The sequence below is a fragment of the Paramormyrops kingsleyae genome, chromosome 8, assembly GCF_048594095.1.
Source record: "Paramormyrops kingsleyae isolate MSU_618 chromosome 8, PKINGS_0.4, whole genome shotgun sequence".
NCBI classification, from domain to species: Eukaryota; Metazoa; Chordata; class Actinopteri; order Osteoglossiformes; family Mormyridae; genus Paramormyrops; species Paramormyrops kingsleyae.
The window spans coordinates 10,461,401-10,482,656 of NC_132804.1; the positions used below are offsets into that span (position 1 = coordinate 10,461,401).

A 21,256-nucleotide genomic window follows, 5' to 3' on the forward strand; every position below is an offset into this window, starting at 1 on the left:
TAGGGCTGTAATACCAGTTTTTATTCATCAATAGAAAAAAGACTATTTTCATTGTGAGAGGCATTAGGTTCTGTTGATCCGCACAAATTAACCAGGTGCCAGACTCATTGGTTGTTCAAAGACAGTCCCTTCCACTGACTAAGCATCACAGAAGGAAGTTGCCTAGGTAATCCAGAGCTTTATATAGTAATACTGTGATGTAATTAGCCATGACAGACTACCCTATGAGCCAGGTGCAAAGGTCTTATGGAATTTTACACGGTATTTCAGTAATTTATCATCTGCCTATGATTTGTACAATGCTGCCTTAAATGACCGAAATACATGTACACTGAGACCAAGCAGGCTACCCAAGAGAAAATTATGATATATTGTATAAAAAGTAGTGTTGTAGTCAAGACCGCCTAAATCGAGACCAAGACATTGCCGAGACCGGAGGGTATCAAGACCAAGACACTGCCGAGACTTGAGGGTACCAAGAGCAAGACCAAGTCCAAGACCAAGACCAAGACACACTAAGGCAAGACCAAGACCAAGACCGAAAACAGACTAGGGCTAGAATCGACATCACATTACCCAGATCAACTGTAGAGAAAAAAGGTATTGTTGTAAAGTGTCATTACTCGTTAAATCAAATTCATGTTATCTTTTCAATTATATTGTCCATATGTCTCTCATTTAAAATCTCCCAGATTTGTCATAGTTACGAGACCTGATGGAAAATAATATTCTCAGCAATCCTCTCCTATAACCATTTTATCAGACCTCGTCAAGGGAAAGAGATGGGATGTACCAGAAAGATGTTAATATTAAGTCTCTTATACCAGGGACAGAGGCCTCGGGTAAGCTATGAATACAGCTATGTAATGATCCTTTGCTTTGAATTGAAGAGAATGGAGAGAATGAGCCTCCAGATTGACTTGCACCTCCAAGACTGTGCTTTGTAATCCATGTAAAATACCTAATTTATTTGGATTATAACTATGCTATAGACTTCGCGGACATTTTCGGACATTTCTTTACCGATGTATGATACGATGTGTATGATGTGTGTGGACTGTGAAGCACTGGCAGTGTCCGTGAAGAAAATGTATAAAATGAAACATTTTTGAAATGGATGCATCTGACTGGTTGCATTTGAATTGAGGCGCGTAATAAATAATGATACTGTTCTGTGAGGATGTGCAGTTTTCTCTTTTTTTCCCCATCCCATCGAGACCGCTATGTCCAAGACCAAGACAAGACCGAGACCACAAAAATTGGTCTCGAGACCAAGACCGGTCTCGAGAACTACAACACTAATAAAAAGTAAAACTTAAATCCAAAATCTGAAGAAGGAAATTGGTGTTAGTGGGAGGCAAGTCATGCATTACTAACATAGACTGGCTTTGCTGAGGTGCAACCTTGACACAGACTGAAACACCTCAACCAACTAAAGACTTCTGGAAGGACCAGTTGCCTCAGTACTGGCCTTATGGAGTAGTCTTAATAACAAAGCTCTTGAATGGAAACAGGATTAGAAAGCAAAGGTGAGCTCATGAGAGCAAGCTTGGATATGTCATTTTCAAGTTTTGCTAGCTCTGTGGGGAACACATTTTATTTATTTGTGGTGCTATGTGGTTTTTTTATTTTCAGTTTTGACTGAAATTATTAACTTTATTACCTTATAATATAGAAATGTCAGGAATAATAAGCGACATATTAAAAAGCGAACGTGAAGGAAGGAATGTAAAGAGCGATTTTGCAGTGGAAACCCAGACTAGTAAAATACGCCAAATAATGTCCACATTAAAAGTTAGAGCCACTTACTATCTTTTCATAGCTGTTTCCACATATTTGGGGGACGTTTAAAAAACAGTGTTATATTAATGTATCAGGTGTAATTGTGGCTAATAAGTTCAGGAATGAGATTGAATCCCGACTCCCTTTGTGTGAATGGAGCCTGCATATTCTCTCCGTGTTATGCGTTTTTCCTCCAGCATCCCAAAGCATGCAGTTATTAGGAATTAATTTATAAATGTTTATATAGTGATTAAAATTGAATTGAATGAATTGCATTGTAATAGCTAATAGTTCTATTTTTGTCGTATACAAGAAGCGCGTATCATATTATTAATTTTATGACGCTACTTGCTTTTTTGGATTTTTAATATTATTATTGTTGTTGTTATATGACTAAAATAAATACATCAATAACCAGTGCTTGAAGTGGGGAAAAAAAGTGCAGGAACTCTAATTTTCCGACATTTGGCATTTGTGCGGTGAAAAAAAAATCAAGTCTTTAGGATGTGTTGGTTCAAAAACTATTTTAATTTAATCATTCTTCCAAGCAATAACCTATAGGCATAGGCTACTTTTTTCTAATTCACAAATGGAATATTGAAAAACCATTAAAACAACATGTAGTCTTTTATCGGTCTTGTGATATTGTCTATTCTCGGGCCACTGTCGCTGCGTCGGATCAGTTTCAGTAAGTACCGGAACGCAGAAAAAAGTGGCGGAACCCAAAAGACGAAAATATAGAAGTTCCGGAACTGTGTTCCGCTGCGTTCCGGCCCACTTCAAGCACTGTCAATAACGTAATGTCGTCTCGTGAATGTCACCGTATCCCTTTAAAGCCGGCTGGGCCGGACACGTGCAGGCACGCCACGCCTTCCGCGCGCCTTACAAAGCCGCAGACCCAATGCCTGCGCTGCACTTGCGTCTGAGGCGCAGCCCACCGGCGCGCGAGAAATGAACAGCGTACTAGCGTCGCTCTAGTTCAGTGACAGTTGGAACGAAGTCCCGATTTTTATTCATTTCATTGACCTTTTAATTTCATAAATAATCTTCTCCTCTGGCTTATTATCATAGTTGCTACGATGGGATGCCACCGCTGGTTCTTCCGCTCCTCGAAAAAAGGGTTTCATATCATCCCGGTGAGTAATCAGTGCAATGTCGTGGTGTCGCCAGGGGGTTGGTATGTGTGGAAGGGCTGTTTCAAGACGATGTTCATCCATTCGTCGTCGAACCGCTTATCTAAGGCAGGGTCGCGGGGGTAGTCAAGAGGCAGAGGAACACTGTAAACGGGATGGCTGTCCATATCGGGGAAAGAGACACGCAAAGAAACAATGGGCAATTTAGAAAAAGTCTCCGTGTGTAAAAAACGGACATGCAAATTGCACGCAGTGAACCCTAAAGCTTGCAGGAGCGAAATAACAGAGCTGTCCAACGATCTACCGTGGCACCCATTCGAGATATTGTTTAACTGGGGTGTTATTGGGGCTTTATATAGGGTAGATGGATGCGTGGATTGATGGATGGTAGGTAGGTGGAAATTGCAAGCAGTGATATAATTTTGTAAAAGTGCAATTTCAACATTAATAGTGCATTACTAGACAAAAGAAAAAAGCAATAGAGAAGAGAAAGAGGTAACAGGCATATAAGAATACATTACCTGGTGTTTGTACAGAGTGTTATCGAAGCGGAAAAAATAAATATGGACAGTGAATATAATGCATAACTAATCAACTATCATCTATGTGAAAGTGCCATGTCGTTAATGAATTGGCTGGATGTGCTTGAACCAATGTATGTAAAACTTTTTAATGCATCTAACGTGGAGTAAATGAATTGATTGTCTTTTTAATGTTTGATTTGACGTGATTTTCAGTCTATATTATTGTCGTTGTTGTCTTTTTAAATGTGCCGTTATAGCCGGTTTTTTTTAATATATAAGTTAATAAATCTTTTTTTTTCCCCAAACAAACGATGAAAAATCCCCAATAAATAACGCTTAGATCTGTGTGACCTAACGAAATTTTGTTTGTTATTCCGTGTCACAATCAATTTGATACGCACCGTTTTGAGACTGTTGAAGTGTCATTTGCAGTAATAATGTCACTCGCATTATGAATGGCGTACCCCCCCCCCCCCGAATAAAAAAAAAAGAATGCGGAGGACTAGATACAGATACTTAGATGCATATTGAAACTCAATGACAGGCAAACTTAAGATTACCATCATAAAGCAAAACCTTACTAGTCATTAGTGGAAGTGGCTATTAGTGTGTTTCCTGTTAAGACAGCCTTACTACGGCTGAGCTCATGAGTTCTGCTTACCGTACTTGTGTTAACGGCCACCTCATTCGCCGCCTCGCCGCAACGGAGAGCAGGGCAAGCAAGAACCGCGAAGCCAAGCGCAGTTAGTCTTTCTGTGTCCTACTCTGAACCATTGTAACTTGATTGGTAACTAGTAAACATAGGCCAGTGGAGTTTATATTTTTATGTGATGGAGTGCATTTTAACTATAGGTGAGTCGCAGATATTTGTACATGCCTGAAACAACATCATGACACTCAGAAAACGCTGCTTCTTTACAAAAAAAAGTGCATTGACACATCTATGTTTTTAAAAGTTTTAATGAGCAGTTCTTTAACTTTGTTATGGAGGACGAAACCTGACTTAAAAATTAATAAAGCTATCAATGAATACATTTTGGAGATGGATGGATAGATGGTACAAATGAACAAAAAATAAATCCTTGCCATAAATAAACGAATGATTAAATGAAAATTAAATAAAAATATTACAATTTATACCAAAGATTTATTTACTTGAATTCATTTATTTATTTCCAGATGTACGGATTTCCAGGTTTATTTTCGGATTTCTTTATCTGTATATTAATGAGGTGGGCAGCACTAACTTTTTTCTAAAGTCCTATTTGTCAGGTGGACTGTTGATCTGCGCTCCATTACTTTGGCCTTGATTGGATGAGAAGAAACGCTAGCTGGGGTTCTTGTTGGCTAATGATAGCTAGCAGAATAATTGAAAGAATTTATGGGCTTCGTCGAAAGCACTGATGTCTGCTGTTAGTCAAAGATGAGCAACTTGTCATCACGACGTTGTTTTGATAGTTTAGCACCATGTCCGTCTGTAAAAGCGCAATTTAAGCGCACCAATAACTGTGCTATTTAGCCTGTCATTAAAGCAGACGAATAAGTATGCAAGGAAGATACGGCAGCCGCATACTTGAAACGACGTCCGGACAAAACAAAATCGAGTTTTACGAAGAATGTTTTCGATGCAGCAGACCCACATACAGAGCGCAAAAAATCTTACCTGATATCTGCGTGAGTCATTTTGATAAAAGATGACAGCTCTTTTGAAATGGAAGTCGGTCATTTATTTACATGCACTTTCGGTCAATACTAGCAATGGCACAGACAGGGAAACCATCAATTTACACGACACTTATAGTTACACGCTACGAAACACACGCAGCCCGCGGCAAACATATCACAGTTACAACATTACAAAAAATATATGAATACACATTAATTTACATTATTTTCAGCTGTACCCGATGTGGTGCAAAGCAACTGCATAATTAGTCCTGTTGACCAACCCCACAGCATCATAGTATGTCAGCCGATCCTGGCAGATGGCGTCTGATCAAATGAAGAAGTTAGGCTTGAGGGCCATACACAGGCAGTGTGCTAAAATGTCCATCACCGCTCCTACAAGGTCCGATTGCTAAAATGCTAAAGTGTCCTGTTCCCGTTTTGCGATGGATGTGGATCCTACGTAGCCCAATCTATCGCTAGATTCATTGTGGTAAAATTGCTGCATTGAGTTAAAATGAGCATGTCCTGGCTAGGTGATAGGAGAGGCGGTTTGTGGTGTAAAGGTAAGAGTGGGAATAGCTGGTGACATAAATAGGGAAGTATTTCGTAGGCCAGACTGTCCCATTTCAAAACACTTTTGGCTCAGCGTTCGAAGGACGCTGCCTACAAAGGCTACGCCTTCATAGACCTCATCCTTCAAAGGATGCAGCCCCCGAATTGGGACACGGCTCTAGTGTTCACGCTGCTCATCCGCTACCCTTAGCGCTGCAAATGGCGATTTCCTTGTGGTAGATACTGTGGAACCCATCTAGTCGATAAGTCTGGTTAGGGCTGCCCACCTTATAAACATACAGATAAAGAAATCTGTAAACTTGGAAATAAGTAAATGAATCAATAAAAAAATGGCCTAAATAAATAAATGTTATTTGTTTGTTTATTTGATTATTCATTCATTCATTCATTCTACAGATTTATTTAATTTATTTATGGCAATGATTTATTGGTTGATTTACGTATCTATTTTTAAGTCACATTTTGTTCTTCTTACTTGGCTGCTACAGTTAAACTTATATAAATCGTCATTATAAAATTTTGTTCTTTAGGTTACCTAAGAATTTCACAGAGCTGTATGCTTTGTTAATGTGCTGCCTTTTATTATTGGTGAAAGTATATTATGTCTGCTAAACAAAAAAAAAAGGAAAACACAGACTTTTATATAATGAGGTGTGACATCAGCAAATGACATTTGTGACGCTTCATGTGACACGATGATCTCCCGCATCATAAGGTTTTTCTCAGCCACACATAACTCCAAAACAGTGCAGAAGATTTCATCCAGAAAATTCTGATCAAGTTATTAAGATGAAACTGTAAGTAAAAGAACCCAGAATGAATAATGTTCAAGGGCCCATGCGTGAGGGTGAGTGAGAGGGCCCCCTCTAGCCATGTCCTTGAGTGTGCAAGAAATTGAAATTCACTTTTTATATAAACAAATCTGTGAAACACTGCACCACCCACTCCTGGAAAAGTGCGTGCAGCTATGCAGTGGTTCATTGGTATTAGGTGATGTACTAAATTAGTTTGCATTGAACAAAACCTGTGCATTGCAGCTTGACCTTGAAGCAGAACATCTCCATGATGGTTTGCATAAAGGGCCTAGGGAAAGTTTTGGTTGACCTTTATGGAGCTTAACAATGCTTTGGTTGAAAAGCAGATCAGTCATGAGTAAAACATCCTCCTTGAGACACTGAAGCCGTCTTTATGGCTAATGACAACCAAAATCCTGAAATAAATATGCTTCATTGATATTTTCATGTTTCATGTATGTTGCTCACTTAATATTGCATTTTTGGTATTTGCTGTATATAGTTTATTTTGTTTTGCAAGTGATTGCTCTACACCTTGTTTAAGTGTTGAGAAAAGAGCCTTTTGGGCTTTTTAGACTTTAAAGATGGCTTTGTGCGTCCCAGTGATAATGGTTTGTAAGAGTTTCTGTTTGACCTTCAACTTCTAGTAAGAACTGATAGGAGATAACTTATCTGACAAGCATGCAGTGATTACTGGCAGCCAACCCGTGGCCAGACAAGCATGCCCACAGACACTCAGTGGATTCCAGAAAACCATCAGCCTTTTAGCTGTCTGTCCCAGTTTAGATGTTGAGATAAAGTCCACCTCCGGAGCCACATGTCACACTATATCTGCTCCTTAAACAAATCTTAATCTAAAGACATACTCGGTGATGTGCCCATTATTAAAAGTAGCTTTGATGTGTACATGTTCTGATCTATGCCATGTCTGGCCAACAGTGGTTAAAAAAGGGGCCTTTCGATAAAGGATGGACTCATTTACAAGCAAGGATCCCACTCATATCAGACTTCAGTTTTAAACAAACAAGCCTGAGAGATCTTTTCTGCTGTTAGACCACAAGTAAACAACTTCAGAAACAGAAACCGGACCAATACCTGTTTACTGTTATGGTTGGCTTTTTTACAGTCATTGTAATTTTAGAAGGAGAGATGCAAACTTGATTGATATAACTCTTAATCAAAATCACATTTCTATTTGCGGTATTGGTTTGTCCCACAGCCCTTCCATGATGTAGCATCTTGATACATCCTGAGCAAGCCGCTTGCCTCCATTAAAATACTTCTGTGAAGACTTTTGTGAAGACCAGTTTTTTCATTGGGACTTCAGACTCATTAGTTATATAAATTATATCCATCCTTCCATCCCTCCATCCATCCATCCTTCATCAAGCTACTTATCTAATGCAGGGCCATGGGAGGACAGGGAAAACATGCCTATTTTTTCATCCCAAACCCGTCCGATTGCACCAGACTCTCCAAGCGAGAGCCACTACCTGACATGTTCACAAAGCACTTACTGTGGATGCATGGAAATGGTGCTTCCTAAACAGGTGGTATTTCCTCAGAGTGCATTAACAAATTAGGGGCCTCCCTGTATTGCAAAGCAAGCTGCAAATATGGCAACAGACATTCCAGGGAAGTGACCATGTGCAAATCTTGTGAGCCTCGGCAGTCTCTTTGCAGAAGTGATGTTGTCCTACCAAAAGGAATCTGACTGATCTAGGGGCAAACGGTGATGTTCAGCAAGAAAGCAAAATTTCATGTTTTCAGAATTTGGCGGGCAGGATACATGCGACAGCATTGTTAGGCATGTAGCTAATGCAACTTGTTGCACCTCGGTGCAAAACACAGAAAATGCAAAACTGACTTTCTTGTTGCTGTGGGGCCGGAATACTGCACCTGCCACTCAAAACAGTCAAGAGTCAAATGAGTGTCCTGTCTTCACATAATGACTGGAGCGTATGAACAGAGACTTCAAAAAACAACTTAGATGATTGTTATGGGTGTTAAAGTGGGATTGAGGCTTGGGAACTTGTAACAGGCTATTCAGGAGGAAGAGGTTGAAGATGGATAAAGAAAACAAATAATTAATTGTGTTTATGATTTTTAATTTTTTTATTTTTAATGGGAGAAACATGACAAAAGTTCGGCACCGGTTGTAGCTGGGATGAGCATATATAATGTAGCTCCTGGAACTTTTTGACTGCACCTCTGATTCTGGCTGTCAGAGTTAGTTGAAAGGCTAATTAACTGAGAATCCCGGAATTCTAGAGCTGTGATGACCTCATAAAAGAAATGTCTGCTATTATATTGGACTCAAATTTGCAGATCACCAATCCAGGCTGGTGTGCTGTTTCTGTGACTTTCAGTTTTATACTGGGTTGCGGTGCTGCCATAACAGTATTAATGTGTGAACAACAAATCAGGCTGATATTCAGCGTTCTGTGAAGGGGTGAGTATCAGTTAGGAGGCGAAATTTCATACAGGAAGGGTTTTAACAGTAGCAGTTTCCAAGAAAGCAAGGTGGTTGGTCTTTGCATGTCCTGTTTTCTCTCGTACCTCCTACAGCCATGACCCCCATCACATAAAGAATCATCACCAGCTGACATGCTATTGTAAGGGTCATGGGTCTTTATGATGACCAACTGTTGGCTCATCCGCCCCCCCACCTCCACCATTCCAACCATTTCAGTAGCGTGAGTGAGTAGAGTGAGCTCCCTGCCAAGAGCGGGGGTTTCCATATCTGTTGAAGTTTTGCTGTGTGAGATCACATGGTCATCAGCTGCTTGCTCAATGGCTGGAGAATTAAAATATGAACAGCAGAACTTCAAAGATTAAAATCACATGTAATTACTGTGTCTTTATCGCGATTCCATGGTACCATACCACAACCTAACTTTTGGACTCAAACCACAGTTTTCGGTTTCACCCAGTGATATCACAACGAGATCAGGTCATTCTTAATATTTTTCATGTGGTATGGGACTAGTCCCTTATGGGTGCTAATCTTCACTGACTGGGGGACATCTAGCGTGATGAATAATTAAAAACCCAGCTTGTTTTCAGAAGTGTTTGTCCTTGTTGCCGGCAGCTCAAAGTGTGACCATCGCTGCTAGTTTGGACTGCCACTTTCGCCACTTGCAAAGTGTACTGAGCTAATGTTAGCTGACAGCCACAAAAATACGCACTGCTGTAGAGATGGCGGTTGTAGAAGGAAACACCTCAGAGGGAAAATAATGAACTAAACATGAAAGCTTGGTTACAAAGTTATGAATTCCCATTAGGTCACAGAGCATGGTAACTGTACCAATGTGATCTGCAGTCTGGAATGTGATCTGTTGTGTAAAATTCATGTGGGTTTTTTTATGATTAAGAATCTGCTGTTGTTTAACCCCCCCCCCACTTATCCATATCTCTCTTGCAGTGGCTTCTGCAGGCTCTTCTTCTGCAGTTGGTGGACACCAGTCTTACCCTGGAATGTGAGAAAGGTAAAAAAAAAAAAAAACGTATTTTTCACTTTCTCTACACTATATTTTACATTTTCCAGTCTTTTAGTTTACCCTTTAGAAAAAAAAAGTTGGAAAGGTTAGCATGAAGGAGACCCGATGCTCTCCAGTGTGGCCTCCTGTCCCTCGTGAACCTGACTTGGGTTTCTGAAAGGGAGGAAAGAATCTCAAAAGGTCCCGCTGAAGGTGAACAGGAAGTGATGAGTGGGGTTGGGAAGGCGGGTGCGCAGACTTGACGCAGGAGTCTGGGTGCCGTGTTGCGTAGAGCTGTGGGAGGCCCAGACTGTAGACGATGGAGATGCCTTCTGATGTGGTATAAGAGGTGAAGAGCAAAAGGTGGGGCTTCCCCTCCCCGTCTGTGGCCCAGCACTCAGCGGATCCTAAAACAGCATAGGCTGTGCCAGCAGGTAAGGTCTGAAAACATCAACAAAGTACCTGTTTAAGGACAAGGAGGGATGATGGGGGGGCGGGGAATTCTTACAAAGGAAGCTGGAAGGCAGATTGTGTTCATGTTTCAGTTTTGGTGCCTTTTTTTCCCTGTCAGAGGAAAATTTGTTTGAGAATCTCTAGCCATCCTGTGTCTCAGACATCACACACAGAAGTGTTAGGCTAAACTGCCATTGTTTTAGCCTTGCTGCAGGGATTGTGATGCCATAGTGACGTCAGGGTGAATCTTCTGATCCCCCGTGGTCGCTCCTGGTATATCAGGCTGCATTAATCTCCTATTATCTTTCAAGGTAGAGGTTGCATATCCTAAGGGTTTCTGGTGCCGCCTGTCTTATCGGGCCCCAGCCCAGACCAATTCAATTACATTCAGAATTTTTTGGTCCCCTGTCACCTTAATTCCCAGCTTTCCCAGGATGAGTTTTCTGCACTCTGACTAAAAGGTGAAACTCCTTCTTCCATGCAGGCATGGTGCCCAAAGAGAATCGATGTGTCCCCTGTAATGCACATTACTACTGGGTGATGAAGCAGGGCCAGCCTACCTGCGAGCCATGCACCCGCACTTGCTCAGGTAGGCCTTCCCGTTGCTTTCCCTAGCCTCCAGTGGGGAGTCTGTTATGTCCCCTTTACAGTTAATTCGGTGTCGTCCTTATCATGGTCGAGGTAAAGAGGTGCCACCCAGGCGGCCTGGACACCTGCGGTTAACTCTGTCTGCTCTGTATGTACTGGCAGACGGGCCATACAGGATTGAGATCCAGCCCTGCAGCAAGTTTGTCAACAGAGAGTGTCACTGTATCCAGGGGACATTCTGCATCAGCAACAGTCAGTACAGCTGCCGGAGATGCGAGCTGTGCAAATCCGGAACCTTTACAAACGTCACCTCCCGTGTCAAGGCCAACGGCTGCATGCCGCACACAAAGTAAATGCAAGACGGGGCCGCATGCACAGAGCTGGGTCACACAGGGTGGGCAGTACACAGAGGACCACAGGGGTCACCGTAAACAGGGCTGCAGTCCAAGACGGACTGTGAAGGCCTGTCAGTGTAAACTTTCATTCAGCTTTGTGGAAAAAGTTACTGGGATTGAAGGGCTTTTTCATTCAAGGGGTGGGGGGGTGGTACAGTGCGGGAACAGTGGTGGAAAATATGAGCTGCCACGTCAGTAGCAGTGACGGTCAGTTTTCCTGAAGTTCGTCATACTGGATGATACTGGTAGTCACTATAGCACCGTTATAGGTGGATCCCAGGATGCACAATCAGGTGCGTTTCTCAAGTCTTTTTTGTGCAAGCTGTCACGCAAGATACACTAAGATCATGGAAGAATCATGTTTGTTTACTCTGTTCTGTTTTTTTGTTTGGTTATTGCCAATGTTTACTGACATAAAGAACATGTAAGTGTACATTTGTTCACAGCTGTGCATGTGCTCATGTGTGTGCGTCTGTGTTGTAGCTGCACAGAACTAGGGATGTTCACGATTAGAGAGGGTACTAACACCTCTGACAGTGTTTGCGGCATCGAGACCACCCACCCATCTACCACTGCAAGCAAAAGTCCAACTAATGGTATGTTGGTGGACTGTCTTTAATTCAGCATGAAATTATGATCATTATTGTTGTTGAGGGAGACAGTGTAAATGCATGGAACAGAGACAAAGAGCCTCATCCCATTTGAACAGTGTGTCCCAGATGACCCAGGGACAAGGACAATAAACTATTTACAGGAAAAAAAGTGGAGAAAAACTGAATATAAATATATTTTGACCACACTGTGCAATACCCCCCCCCCCCCCCCCCCGAATATTTAAAATCCAAACAACAGCACCCTATGGGGAACTAAGCTTGCAAACTCTAGATTGTAAGTCTATGTCCTTGACTATTATTCTTAATTAGAAGGCAATTTGGGCCGTGTGAAATAGCAATTTAAATGACCAGAACTAATGCTATACTCATGTCACAAGCTGTGTCCCAATTCAGAGGCTGTATCCTTCAAAAGACGCAGGCAGTGTAGTTTTTGTAGGGCGTGTCTATATACAAATCTGTATAATGAATCTTGGGATAGCTTGGGCTCTGAAAGATCCATTGGGTGGATCCTTTGTGGCCCAGGAAAAGAAGGATGCCTTTCTAAGCCGCATTTAAAGGAGCCGTCGCAATGGAACAGGCTTGTCGCTCTGCTGTGACATAATTCAGACTTCGAATGCAGCCTTAGAAGGACGCAGGCCCTGAAATGGGACACAGACTCCGTAAATTTATCTGTAAAAACTTGATTCCTGGCATCACCGATTTTTCCTCATGCCCCCTGCTGGATATTCGGGAAACAAACAAACAAAAAAAGTGTCCCCTGTCTATGTCTACATTCACACTGCAGGGTATAATGCTCAATTCTGATTTCCTGCTCAGATCGGACTTTTTGTTTGTCTGTTCACATTACTCTTTTTAATGTGCGCAATACCAGATTTCAATGTGAATGGTTCACTATACTGAACTGGCCCGCATGCGCACAAAACAACAAAGACGCATGATGCGCATGTGCAAAAACAAAGACGTCACTTTATTGATTCAAAAACTGCCTGGTTACGATATGAACCTTCCAGTTTTGCCTCAACAGATTTATCTCCCCAAATACTTATTAAATCCAGCAGCTCACTGTCCCTCCACTGGCCAGCTTCTGTGCTCTCCTCCATGTTTGGCACCCGACGGAGACATATGGTGACTTCCACCTGCGCAGAATTGACGAACGTCGATCGAGAGTGACGTAAAAGTCACATGGATTCCGATTTCACTGTTCAGACTGAGGTTGCATTGCAAAAAATCAGACCTGTATCCGATTTATGACCACATACTGAAGTGGCCCAAATCGGAATTGAAAAAATCGGATTCCATGTGACTTGTGCTGTTCACATTGTCATGAAGAAATGTGATCTGAGTCACATATGAGCAAAAAATCGGATTTGGGCCACATTTGCCCTGCAGTGTGAACGTAGCCTATGACTGTTAAGACTGTATCTTTCTCTGTTATTTGTGTGCATATCACTGTTTGCGCATTGCAGGGGGGGAGGGGTGAGAAAATTATTTTGATGTGTGCTTTATAAGCTCTATACAGATCTATACACGTACTGTATTTTGGGAGAAGTGAAATACCGGAGTTGTCCACCAGGTGGCTCTATATGATGTAAATCTATTTTTAATGTCCTCAACTTCCTCACTTATTAATGCCCTGCTGTATTTTTTTTTATTGACAGTCCCACAGGACATCCCTGAAAACAGCACTCCTGATACCATGAGATGGAGATCTTCCAGTTTTGTAGACACTACCCTTACAAACACACAGGGCACCCAACCCTCTCCAGGCAGATTGACGGATCCGAACTATACCCATTACTTCTGGCTGCTACTCTTGCTGCTGTTTTCTGCACTACTGCTACTTTTCTTCAAGCGGATAGGCGCCAAGCGGGTGCACCAGTATTGGCGTGAGTACGGGGTGCACAGGCATATCGCCCAAGGGGCACCTTTGCATCCTCTCACCGACACACCAGGCCTATAGATTTGCCAGATGGGTTCTGCAGTGTAAATAAAGCACTGACTAGACCGCTGAGAATAATGTCTTTATATGTGCAGAGGTATAACACTCTAGTAACCCCAGGGACTCAACATTAGTTATTAAGGTGTCTTGTTTTTGTCTTTTTCAGGACATTCACTTTCAAAATATGTGAGTATCATTCTCTTTAAAAAGTAACACTTTTGATGCATGATCCAGAGCTTGTCTGCCCCTGACTTTTGGGCTTTACGGATCGCCCCGTGTTAACGTGCTTCTGTTCAGAGACTGAGCACCAGGGACTGAGCACTTTCTGGCCACTCTGCCCATCAGACTTTGTCTCCGTATTTACAAAGCAGCAGCACGAAAACTGGTATGTTCACCCAGCAGGTGAAGGATGAGCTGGGCCTAAAGGAGGAGCTTGATGGGGGCCCGCAGCAGGTCACCGTGGGCCACAGTGGGGGCAGAGATGGCGTCAATAATACCGTGGGTGAGTCCAGCGTGCCCCCTCTTATTGGCGGTTCACTTCTACCTGCTTCCCAACAGCCTCGCAGATGACAAAATCTCTGAGAGGGCCGGGTTGTCCGGTCACTTTGCGCAGACTGCCTCTCCCCGTCTATAGGGTTAGGGTTAGGGTTGTCCGGTCACTTTGCGTAGACTGCCTCTCCCCATCTATAGGGTTAGGGTTGTCCGGTCACTTTGCGTAGACTGCCTCTCCCCGTCTATAGGGTTAGGGTTAGGGTCGGAGTTAGGGTTGTCCGGTCACTTTGCGTAGACTGCCTCTCCCCGTCTATAGGGTTAGGGTTAGGGTCGGGGTTAGGGTTGTCCGGTCACTTTGCGCAGACTGCCTCTCCCCATCTATAGGGTTAGGGTTGTCCGGTCACTTTGCGTGGACTGCCTCTCCCCGTCTATAGGGTTAGGGTTAGGGTTGTCCGGTCACTTTGCGTAGACTGCCTCTCCCCATCTATAGGGTTAGGGTTAGGGTCGGGGTTAGGGTTGTCCGGTCACTTTGCGCAGACTGCCTCTCCCCATCTATAGGGTTAGGGTTAGGGTTGTCCGGTCACTTTGCGTGTACTGCCTCTCCCCGTCTATAGGGTTAGGGTTAGGGTCGGGGTTAGGGTTGTCCGGTCATTTTGCGCAGACTGCCTCTCCCCATCTATAGGTTTAGGTTTAGGGTTGTCCGGTCACTTTGCGTGGACTGCCTCTCCCCGTCTATAAGGTTAGGGTTAGGGTTGGGATTAGGGTTGTCCGGTCATTTTGCGCAGACTGCCTCTCCCCATCTATAGGGTTAGGTTCGGGGTTAGGGTTGTCCGGTCACTTTGCGCAGACTGCCTCTCCCCATCTATAGGGTTATGGTTAGGGTTGGGGTTAGGGTTGTCCGGTCATTTTGCGCAGACTGCCTCTCCCCGTCTATAGGGTTAGGGTTGGGGTTAGGGTTGTCCGGTCACTTTGCGCAGACTGCCTCTCCCCATCTATAGGGTTAGGGTTGGGGTTAGGGTTGTCCGGTCACTTTGCGCAGACTGCCTCTCCCCATCTATAGGGTTAGGGTTGGGGTTAGGGTCAGGGTTAGGGTTGTCCGGTCACTTTGCGCAGACTGCCTCTCCCCATCTATAGGGTTGGGGTTAGGGTTGTCTGGTCACTTTGCGCTGACTGCCTCTCCCCATCTATAGGGTTGGGGTTAGGGTTGTCTGGTCACTTTGCGCAGACTGCCTCTCCCCGTCTATAGGGTTAGGGTTGTCTGGTCACTTTGCGCAGACTGCCTCTCCCCGTCTATAGGGTTAGGGTTGTCCGGTCACTTTGCGAAGACTGCCTCTCCCCGTCTATAGGGTTAGGGTTTTCTGGTCACTTTGCGCAGACTGCCTCTCCCCGTCTATAGGCAGCTCCTCAAACTTTTCATTTGTGCTGACTGGGGCTTCTCATCTTCTTGATAGGCTTCAGCTCTTTGGTGGCTCCTTGCAAATTGATCTGTGGCTCTGGTCCTCTGTATCTCCAGAACATCATCAGATTCTGTCAAAGCTGTTAATCGTTTGAACCCTACCTCTGCACTGTTATTCTCCTCACAAAATGGGCAAATATAAATTGTGGCGTTTTAAATCGCATACCTCTGGCCTGGAGCTAAACGACTTAGCAACCAGTTATGGTATCTTGACTTTCAGTCCTCTTAGGAACAGGCCCACATCAGGAAACAAATTCTGTATAATAGTCCTTCTGTATCCACAGATGATACACTTTTCTTTTGTAGTTTATAAGCATCTGCTGAAAAAATAAAATATGTCTGAAAACAGGATATGACTTTTTAAACAGGATATGATTATAATTTTGCCTTATCTGTACCAAAGCACTGTGTTCCTCTGCCTTCCGGAAATGTGTTTTCTGGCAAGCTTTAAGTGTTGCTTTATTAAGGCTGTGAAACAAGAACCATCTTTTTATGCCGTCCTGCCAACAAAGCACATCATGTAGGGTCGTAGGTTCAGCAGTGATGGGAAGCGAAGGGAGACAGACAGAAGGCCTGGTGGGACTGACCATAGGTCATGGAGGACGGCAAGGCGAGGGGCGAAAAACAAGACAGGCTAGGGAGCCTAATAGAAAATCATTCTTCTGTTGCTGTTGAGCGCTGGCGAATGGTGTAGGCATCCCACCAAACTGTGGGATCACGGTCAAGGCTCTTGTAGATGCCTAAAGTCTGGAGCTTGGAGTAATCCCTCCTTCACATTTTGTGGGCTAGACATGGTTGAAATGGCCAGACCCTATTGGTATCTCAGAGGGATAGCAGAGGTTGTGAGCCAGGGGAACTGGCTTAATCTGACCGGCTGGGAGAAGAGATCATGGGGGAGCTTCACAAGAAGAATAACCGTGGAGATGCTATGAGGATCTGAGCCACCGAGGGGCAAGCTGGCCGCCATCTACACTCTCCCTACCCTCTTTGCTCTTTCCTCTTTCACTACGGGTCGCCCGTTTTAACAGGTTTCACCCCACAGGAACGATACACATCTATAACCCGGGGACGGTGGTCCTGGGGTCCAACTCAGCAGTACAGAGGGAGGAGAATGGAACAGCCGAGGAGGTGCAGCCTCTCGTCGGCACCCCACAGCAGGAATCTCTGACAGGGGCCCGGGTGCCTGACAGCACTGAAATTGGGTCTGAGGAGAGCGGCACGTCAAGGCCCCCCGTGGTGGAATGTACAGAGAATGAGTTCCAAAAGGAGCTGAGCTACCCCATTCCTGCCACAGGCAAATGATAAGCACACTGGGAGCTGGGGTAAGGATGGAAGTGGGGGAGCGTCCCAAACCCAGAGGCTGGGACTGGAATGGAGAGCATGAGAGAAGATCAAAATGGAGATCCATGACCTTTAAACCATGCTAAAATTCTTCCTCAGCAGAAGTGCCTAAGGAACGACTCACTGGATATTAGGAAGTTTGTTTTTTCTTTTCTTTTTTTTTTTCAATTCAATTGTTTGTCTGCTTCATTAGTAAATAATGATACAGAAGCTTTGCACACTGAGGGCATGAAATCCACAGGAACGGTACCAAAGAAGTATGAGTCTGCTCTGTGTTCAGGGGAAATTACTCATGTGAGGCAATATACAGTGTAAAGGAAATGGAAATGACAGCGACCTTAGTAGGAAAGGCAAGGCATCCTGATGACCCAGTGTCGTCCTATTTCTTTTTGTGACATATTTTTTCGGGGGGGGGGGGGTCACAACTCTGGTCAGTTTTGTTTTAATAAGTCACTGTCCTCACCGACCTGCCATGCCATTCCTTCTGACACAAGCGCCCTGGTAACTACCCATCAATCAACGTGTAAGGGGGTTTCTGTGGCCCAGTTAAAAATCCCCACAAGTACACATGGGCACCGCTTTGAATGCAGCTGAAAGGTCAGCTTTTATCCAGCAGAGATATTCTCTTACACAATGTCATGCCCAGGACAAATGCCATTCTTTGTTTAATCACCATAAAGACTCTTGTGGGTACACAATTTGTGGTTTGACCACAACAGAATTGGGATTTGAAGGAGAATCCTCTGCATGACTGTGGACCATCCACTCTGTTCTTCTGCGTTCATTGCAGGATGGTATGCTGTGCAATCTGAAGGTCGCAACTTCACACGCCTACGTGCATGTTCCTGTATGTATGAGGAAGTCATACTATGAACTCTAATGCCAAAAATGCTGTTTTGGTGCCAATTTTTTCTGACTGAATTTTTTTACTGAGCTGGATCACTTCAAGATCAAGGCAAATGCTGCCACCAATAGGCAATTGGTGATGGATGGATGGATGGATGGATGGATGGATGACACTTCATGGCAATGTCCATGTGCTTTTTTATTTATCAGGGTGTACTGTCCTTTTTGAGGATATTTACTCCTACTATTTACCCACAAGGTGAGGGAAGCTCATGTGATAGCTTGGTGGGTTTTAGTACAGAATTTCCCACTGGGATTAATGAAGTCCATCTTAATTTCAATCTTAATCTTGATGTAGGATCTAAGAAGGGGGTGAGAACTGGAGCCAGGAAAGACTGCAAGAGAGATTATCAGAGTGAAGGACTGAAAAAGAGTTTTACACCCATCCCCTAGTACTGTTATGTCTTTTTATATTAATTTATCTTTCCTCCATCTTTTATTGTATATTTTAACTGCTGTATTTTTCTTTTCCATATTTTGGTTTAAGATGAATTGTCCACTATTGTCATCAGTTTTGTTTTAAGGTTCAGAGAACGATGCTGTCGGGTTGCCTGTTTCCACGAAGGCTGTGTGTCAGTCACATGGACCAGGTGGGACCCAGCCCCGCCTCGTGCCGCTGACTGCCACACCACATCTCACTGCCTGTCCCTATGCAGGGCACCAAGTGTCAAGTGCTCGTTTCCATGCACAAAATACATTCTGTGCCACAAAAAAGCATTATTTCATGACGAAATCAAGTAATGCCTTGCTGCGTTTTGTCCACAGAAAGACAAACTGCAGTTACATCTTATCCACGAAAACATAAAGACTTGGCTTATTTTCATGCACAGAATTGATATCAGCACTTTGCATTTCGTGGACAGAAATACATTTCTTGAATAATACACAGTCATTTCGTGGACAAAATGCATTTTGTGAATTAAAGAAAGTCATTTTGTGGACAGAATTGTATTTTGTATGCAGGGGCATTGCTAGAGATTTTCGGCCCCATGAAAACATATCATATTGGGCCCCCCAGTCCAGACCAATTCAATTATTTTCTAAATTTTTTAGGGCCCCTGTCACTCATCCTGACCACCCCCCCTCACACACACACACACACACATACACATTCATTTATTTGCGGAATCACAAAAATGCATTTCGTATTTCGCTGAGTCAGGAAAGGCACCATGAAATGAATTTTGCGAATTAAAGAAAGTCATTTCATGGACGAAATGCATTTTGTAAATTAAAGAGGGTAATTCCGTGGACAAAAGCATTTTGTTAATGATGCACAGTCATTTTGTGGATAAAAGTGATCTTTTGGAATCACGAAATGCATTTTGTCTTTTGCAGGGTCACAGAAGGCATGTAGTAGGCATGCGCCTGTGGGGGGAGTAATACCTTCAAATGAGCAGATGGTGGATGACCCATATAATTATGTTTAACTTGAATTTAAATGTAATAAAAATACAAATAACTCCAGGGCTCAAATTTTTACTGTTGTATTTCACTGTTTTTATTGTACTTTTAATATTTTGAAGCCAACCAAAACAGTGGGTGGGGGAGAACTTTTACTTCAAGTTAAAACACGTTTGAATCGCTTAATAACCCCCTCCCCCACGATAATAATAAAAATAATACAAGCTGAATCCCTGGCAGCGGGAATTTAAAAACCTAAAGACTATTGTTTGCTTTTAAATGATGGTGATTGTTTCAGTGAACATCTTGTACGTTATTCCTTGTTACTCAGGCTCATCTCCTCTGCAGTTTGCACTGGGGTTAGTTTCTGTCCAGGTCTGAGTAAGTCACAGTGCAGTTCTCAGAGTCAGAAGCCAGTTGAGAAACAGCATCTCTTACACATTGTGCCGGGGGGCGGGGGGGGCTTCTGAGAACCAGCCATTCAAACTGGGCAATTTCTCAATATTCCACCATCACTTCTGGATTTACAGACACATTGCTCGCTTACCACCGGACTTAAAGTACACATTCTCATGTTTAAAGCAGGCCATGGGGTGTTATCAGAACCTTCCTTACCGCAGACAGTTGGCCATGACTTTAAGTACATGGGTCCAAGGGCGTAACTTTGGCTGGAACATTGTGGGGGGTTGAGGTCTCCATCCATTATGGGGGAAACATGATTTTTGGGGGGGTTGTATTAGCTGGTTTTGATTTATTGGCGGGGGGGGGGGGGCTACAATCCCCCATCTCCCCCATAATTTATGCCGATGCACGGGTCTGCAAAGTCAAAGCTGCGCTCTGCCTAATGGTCATTTCAAAGCACTACTCCCTCCACAGGCGCTGGCCTACTACGTGCCTTTCGGCAAATACTCGGCAAAAGATTAAATGGATTTCGCGGTGCCTTTCGTGACTCAGCAAAAGACGAAATGAACTTTGTGATTCCACAGAATCAGTTTTGTCCACAAAATGACTGTGTATTATTCACAAATTGCATTTTGTTCACAAAACTACTTTCTATCATTTACAAAATGCATTTCGACCACAAAACGACCACTGAAACAATCACCGTCATTTAAAAGCAAACAGTAGTCTTTAGGTTTTTTAATTACCGCTGTATGAGATTCAGCTTGTTTTATTTTTATTATTATTGTGGGGGAGGGGGGTATTAAGCAATTTAAACGTGTCAAACTGAAGCAGTGTTTTAACTTGAAGTAAAAGTTCTCCCCCACCCACTGTTTTACGGGACAGCCCTGTGACTCACTGCAAATGAATATCTCAGAAACTACTGAGATGAAATTCGCTGAGCGGACGTGCTCAAGTTATGAAGTTTTCATCTACGGACTGGCGCAGTGTCCGTTGTCATAGAAATCTATTTTTATTGTTGTCTCAGTTGTTTTATTTTTAACGAGACTACAAAGACCTGCCACACACTTTAACTTGGTGCTCGCTGCAGTATAAAATAATCTCTGACTGATTTGCACGTGAAGTTATGTTTTATATGTATGATTTCATTAAAAAATATTGTTTAATAAAATAAAATGTAAAGAAATAGCCTCGTTTAGTTCAGATAGTCTCATCTGTGATGTGACCGACATTAATTATGACATCCATCAGTTTAAAAGACTTGACGTTTGGTTATGCAAAACGTTATGATTTCTCAAAATACAGGTAATATC

At 43.2% G+C, this 21,256-nt stretch overlaps 1 protein-coding gene across 8 annotated transcripts; it reads left to right on the forward strand.

Annotated features, from left to right (window-relative positions):
* Positions 1–2,715: 2,715 nt before the first annotated feature.
* Positions 2,716–21,129, forward strand: LOC111856955 (uncharacterized). 8 transcript variants are annotated; one of them, XR_002841267.2, is made up of 10 exons: positions 2,716–2,918; positions 9,899–9,962; positions 10,891–10,995; positions 11,157–11,343; positions 11,873–11,985; positions 13,662–13,889; positions 14,109–14,128; positions 14,342–14,444; positions 16,933–18,727; positions 19,476–21,129. XR_002841267.2 is itself a non-coding variant. In XM_023837313.2 (10 exons), exons 1-10 carry the CDS (start codon positions 2,862–2,864, stop codon positions 18,440–18,442), a joined length of 933 nt encoding a protein of 310 aa, XP_023693081.2. In that variant the 5' UTR covers positions 2,716–2,861; the 3' UTR covers positions 18,443–21,129. The 8 variants fall into 8 exon arrangements, 5 of the variants coding, with proteins under 5 accessions (XP_023693081.2, XP_023693078.2, XP_023693082.2 ...); XR_002841268.2 differs by having other exon boundaries at positions 16,933–18,336; positions 18,436–21,129; XR_002841269.2 differs by having other exon boundaries at positions 18,650–18,727.
* The last annotated feature ends 127 nt before the right edge of the window (positions 21,130–21,256 follow it).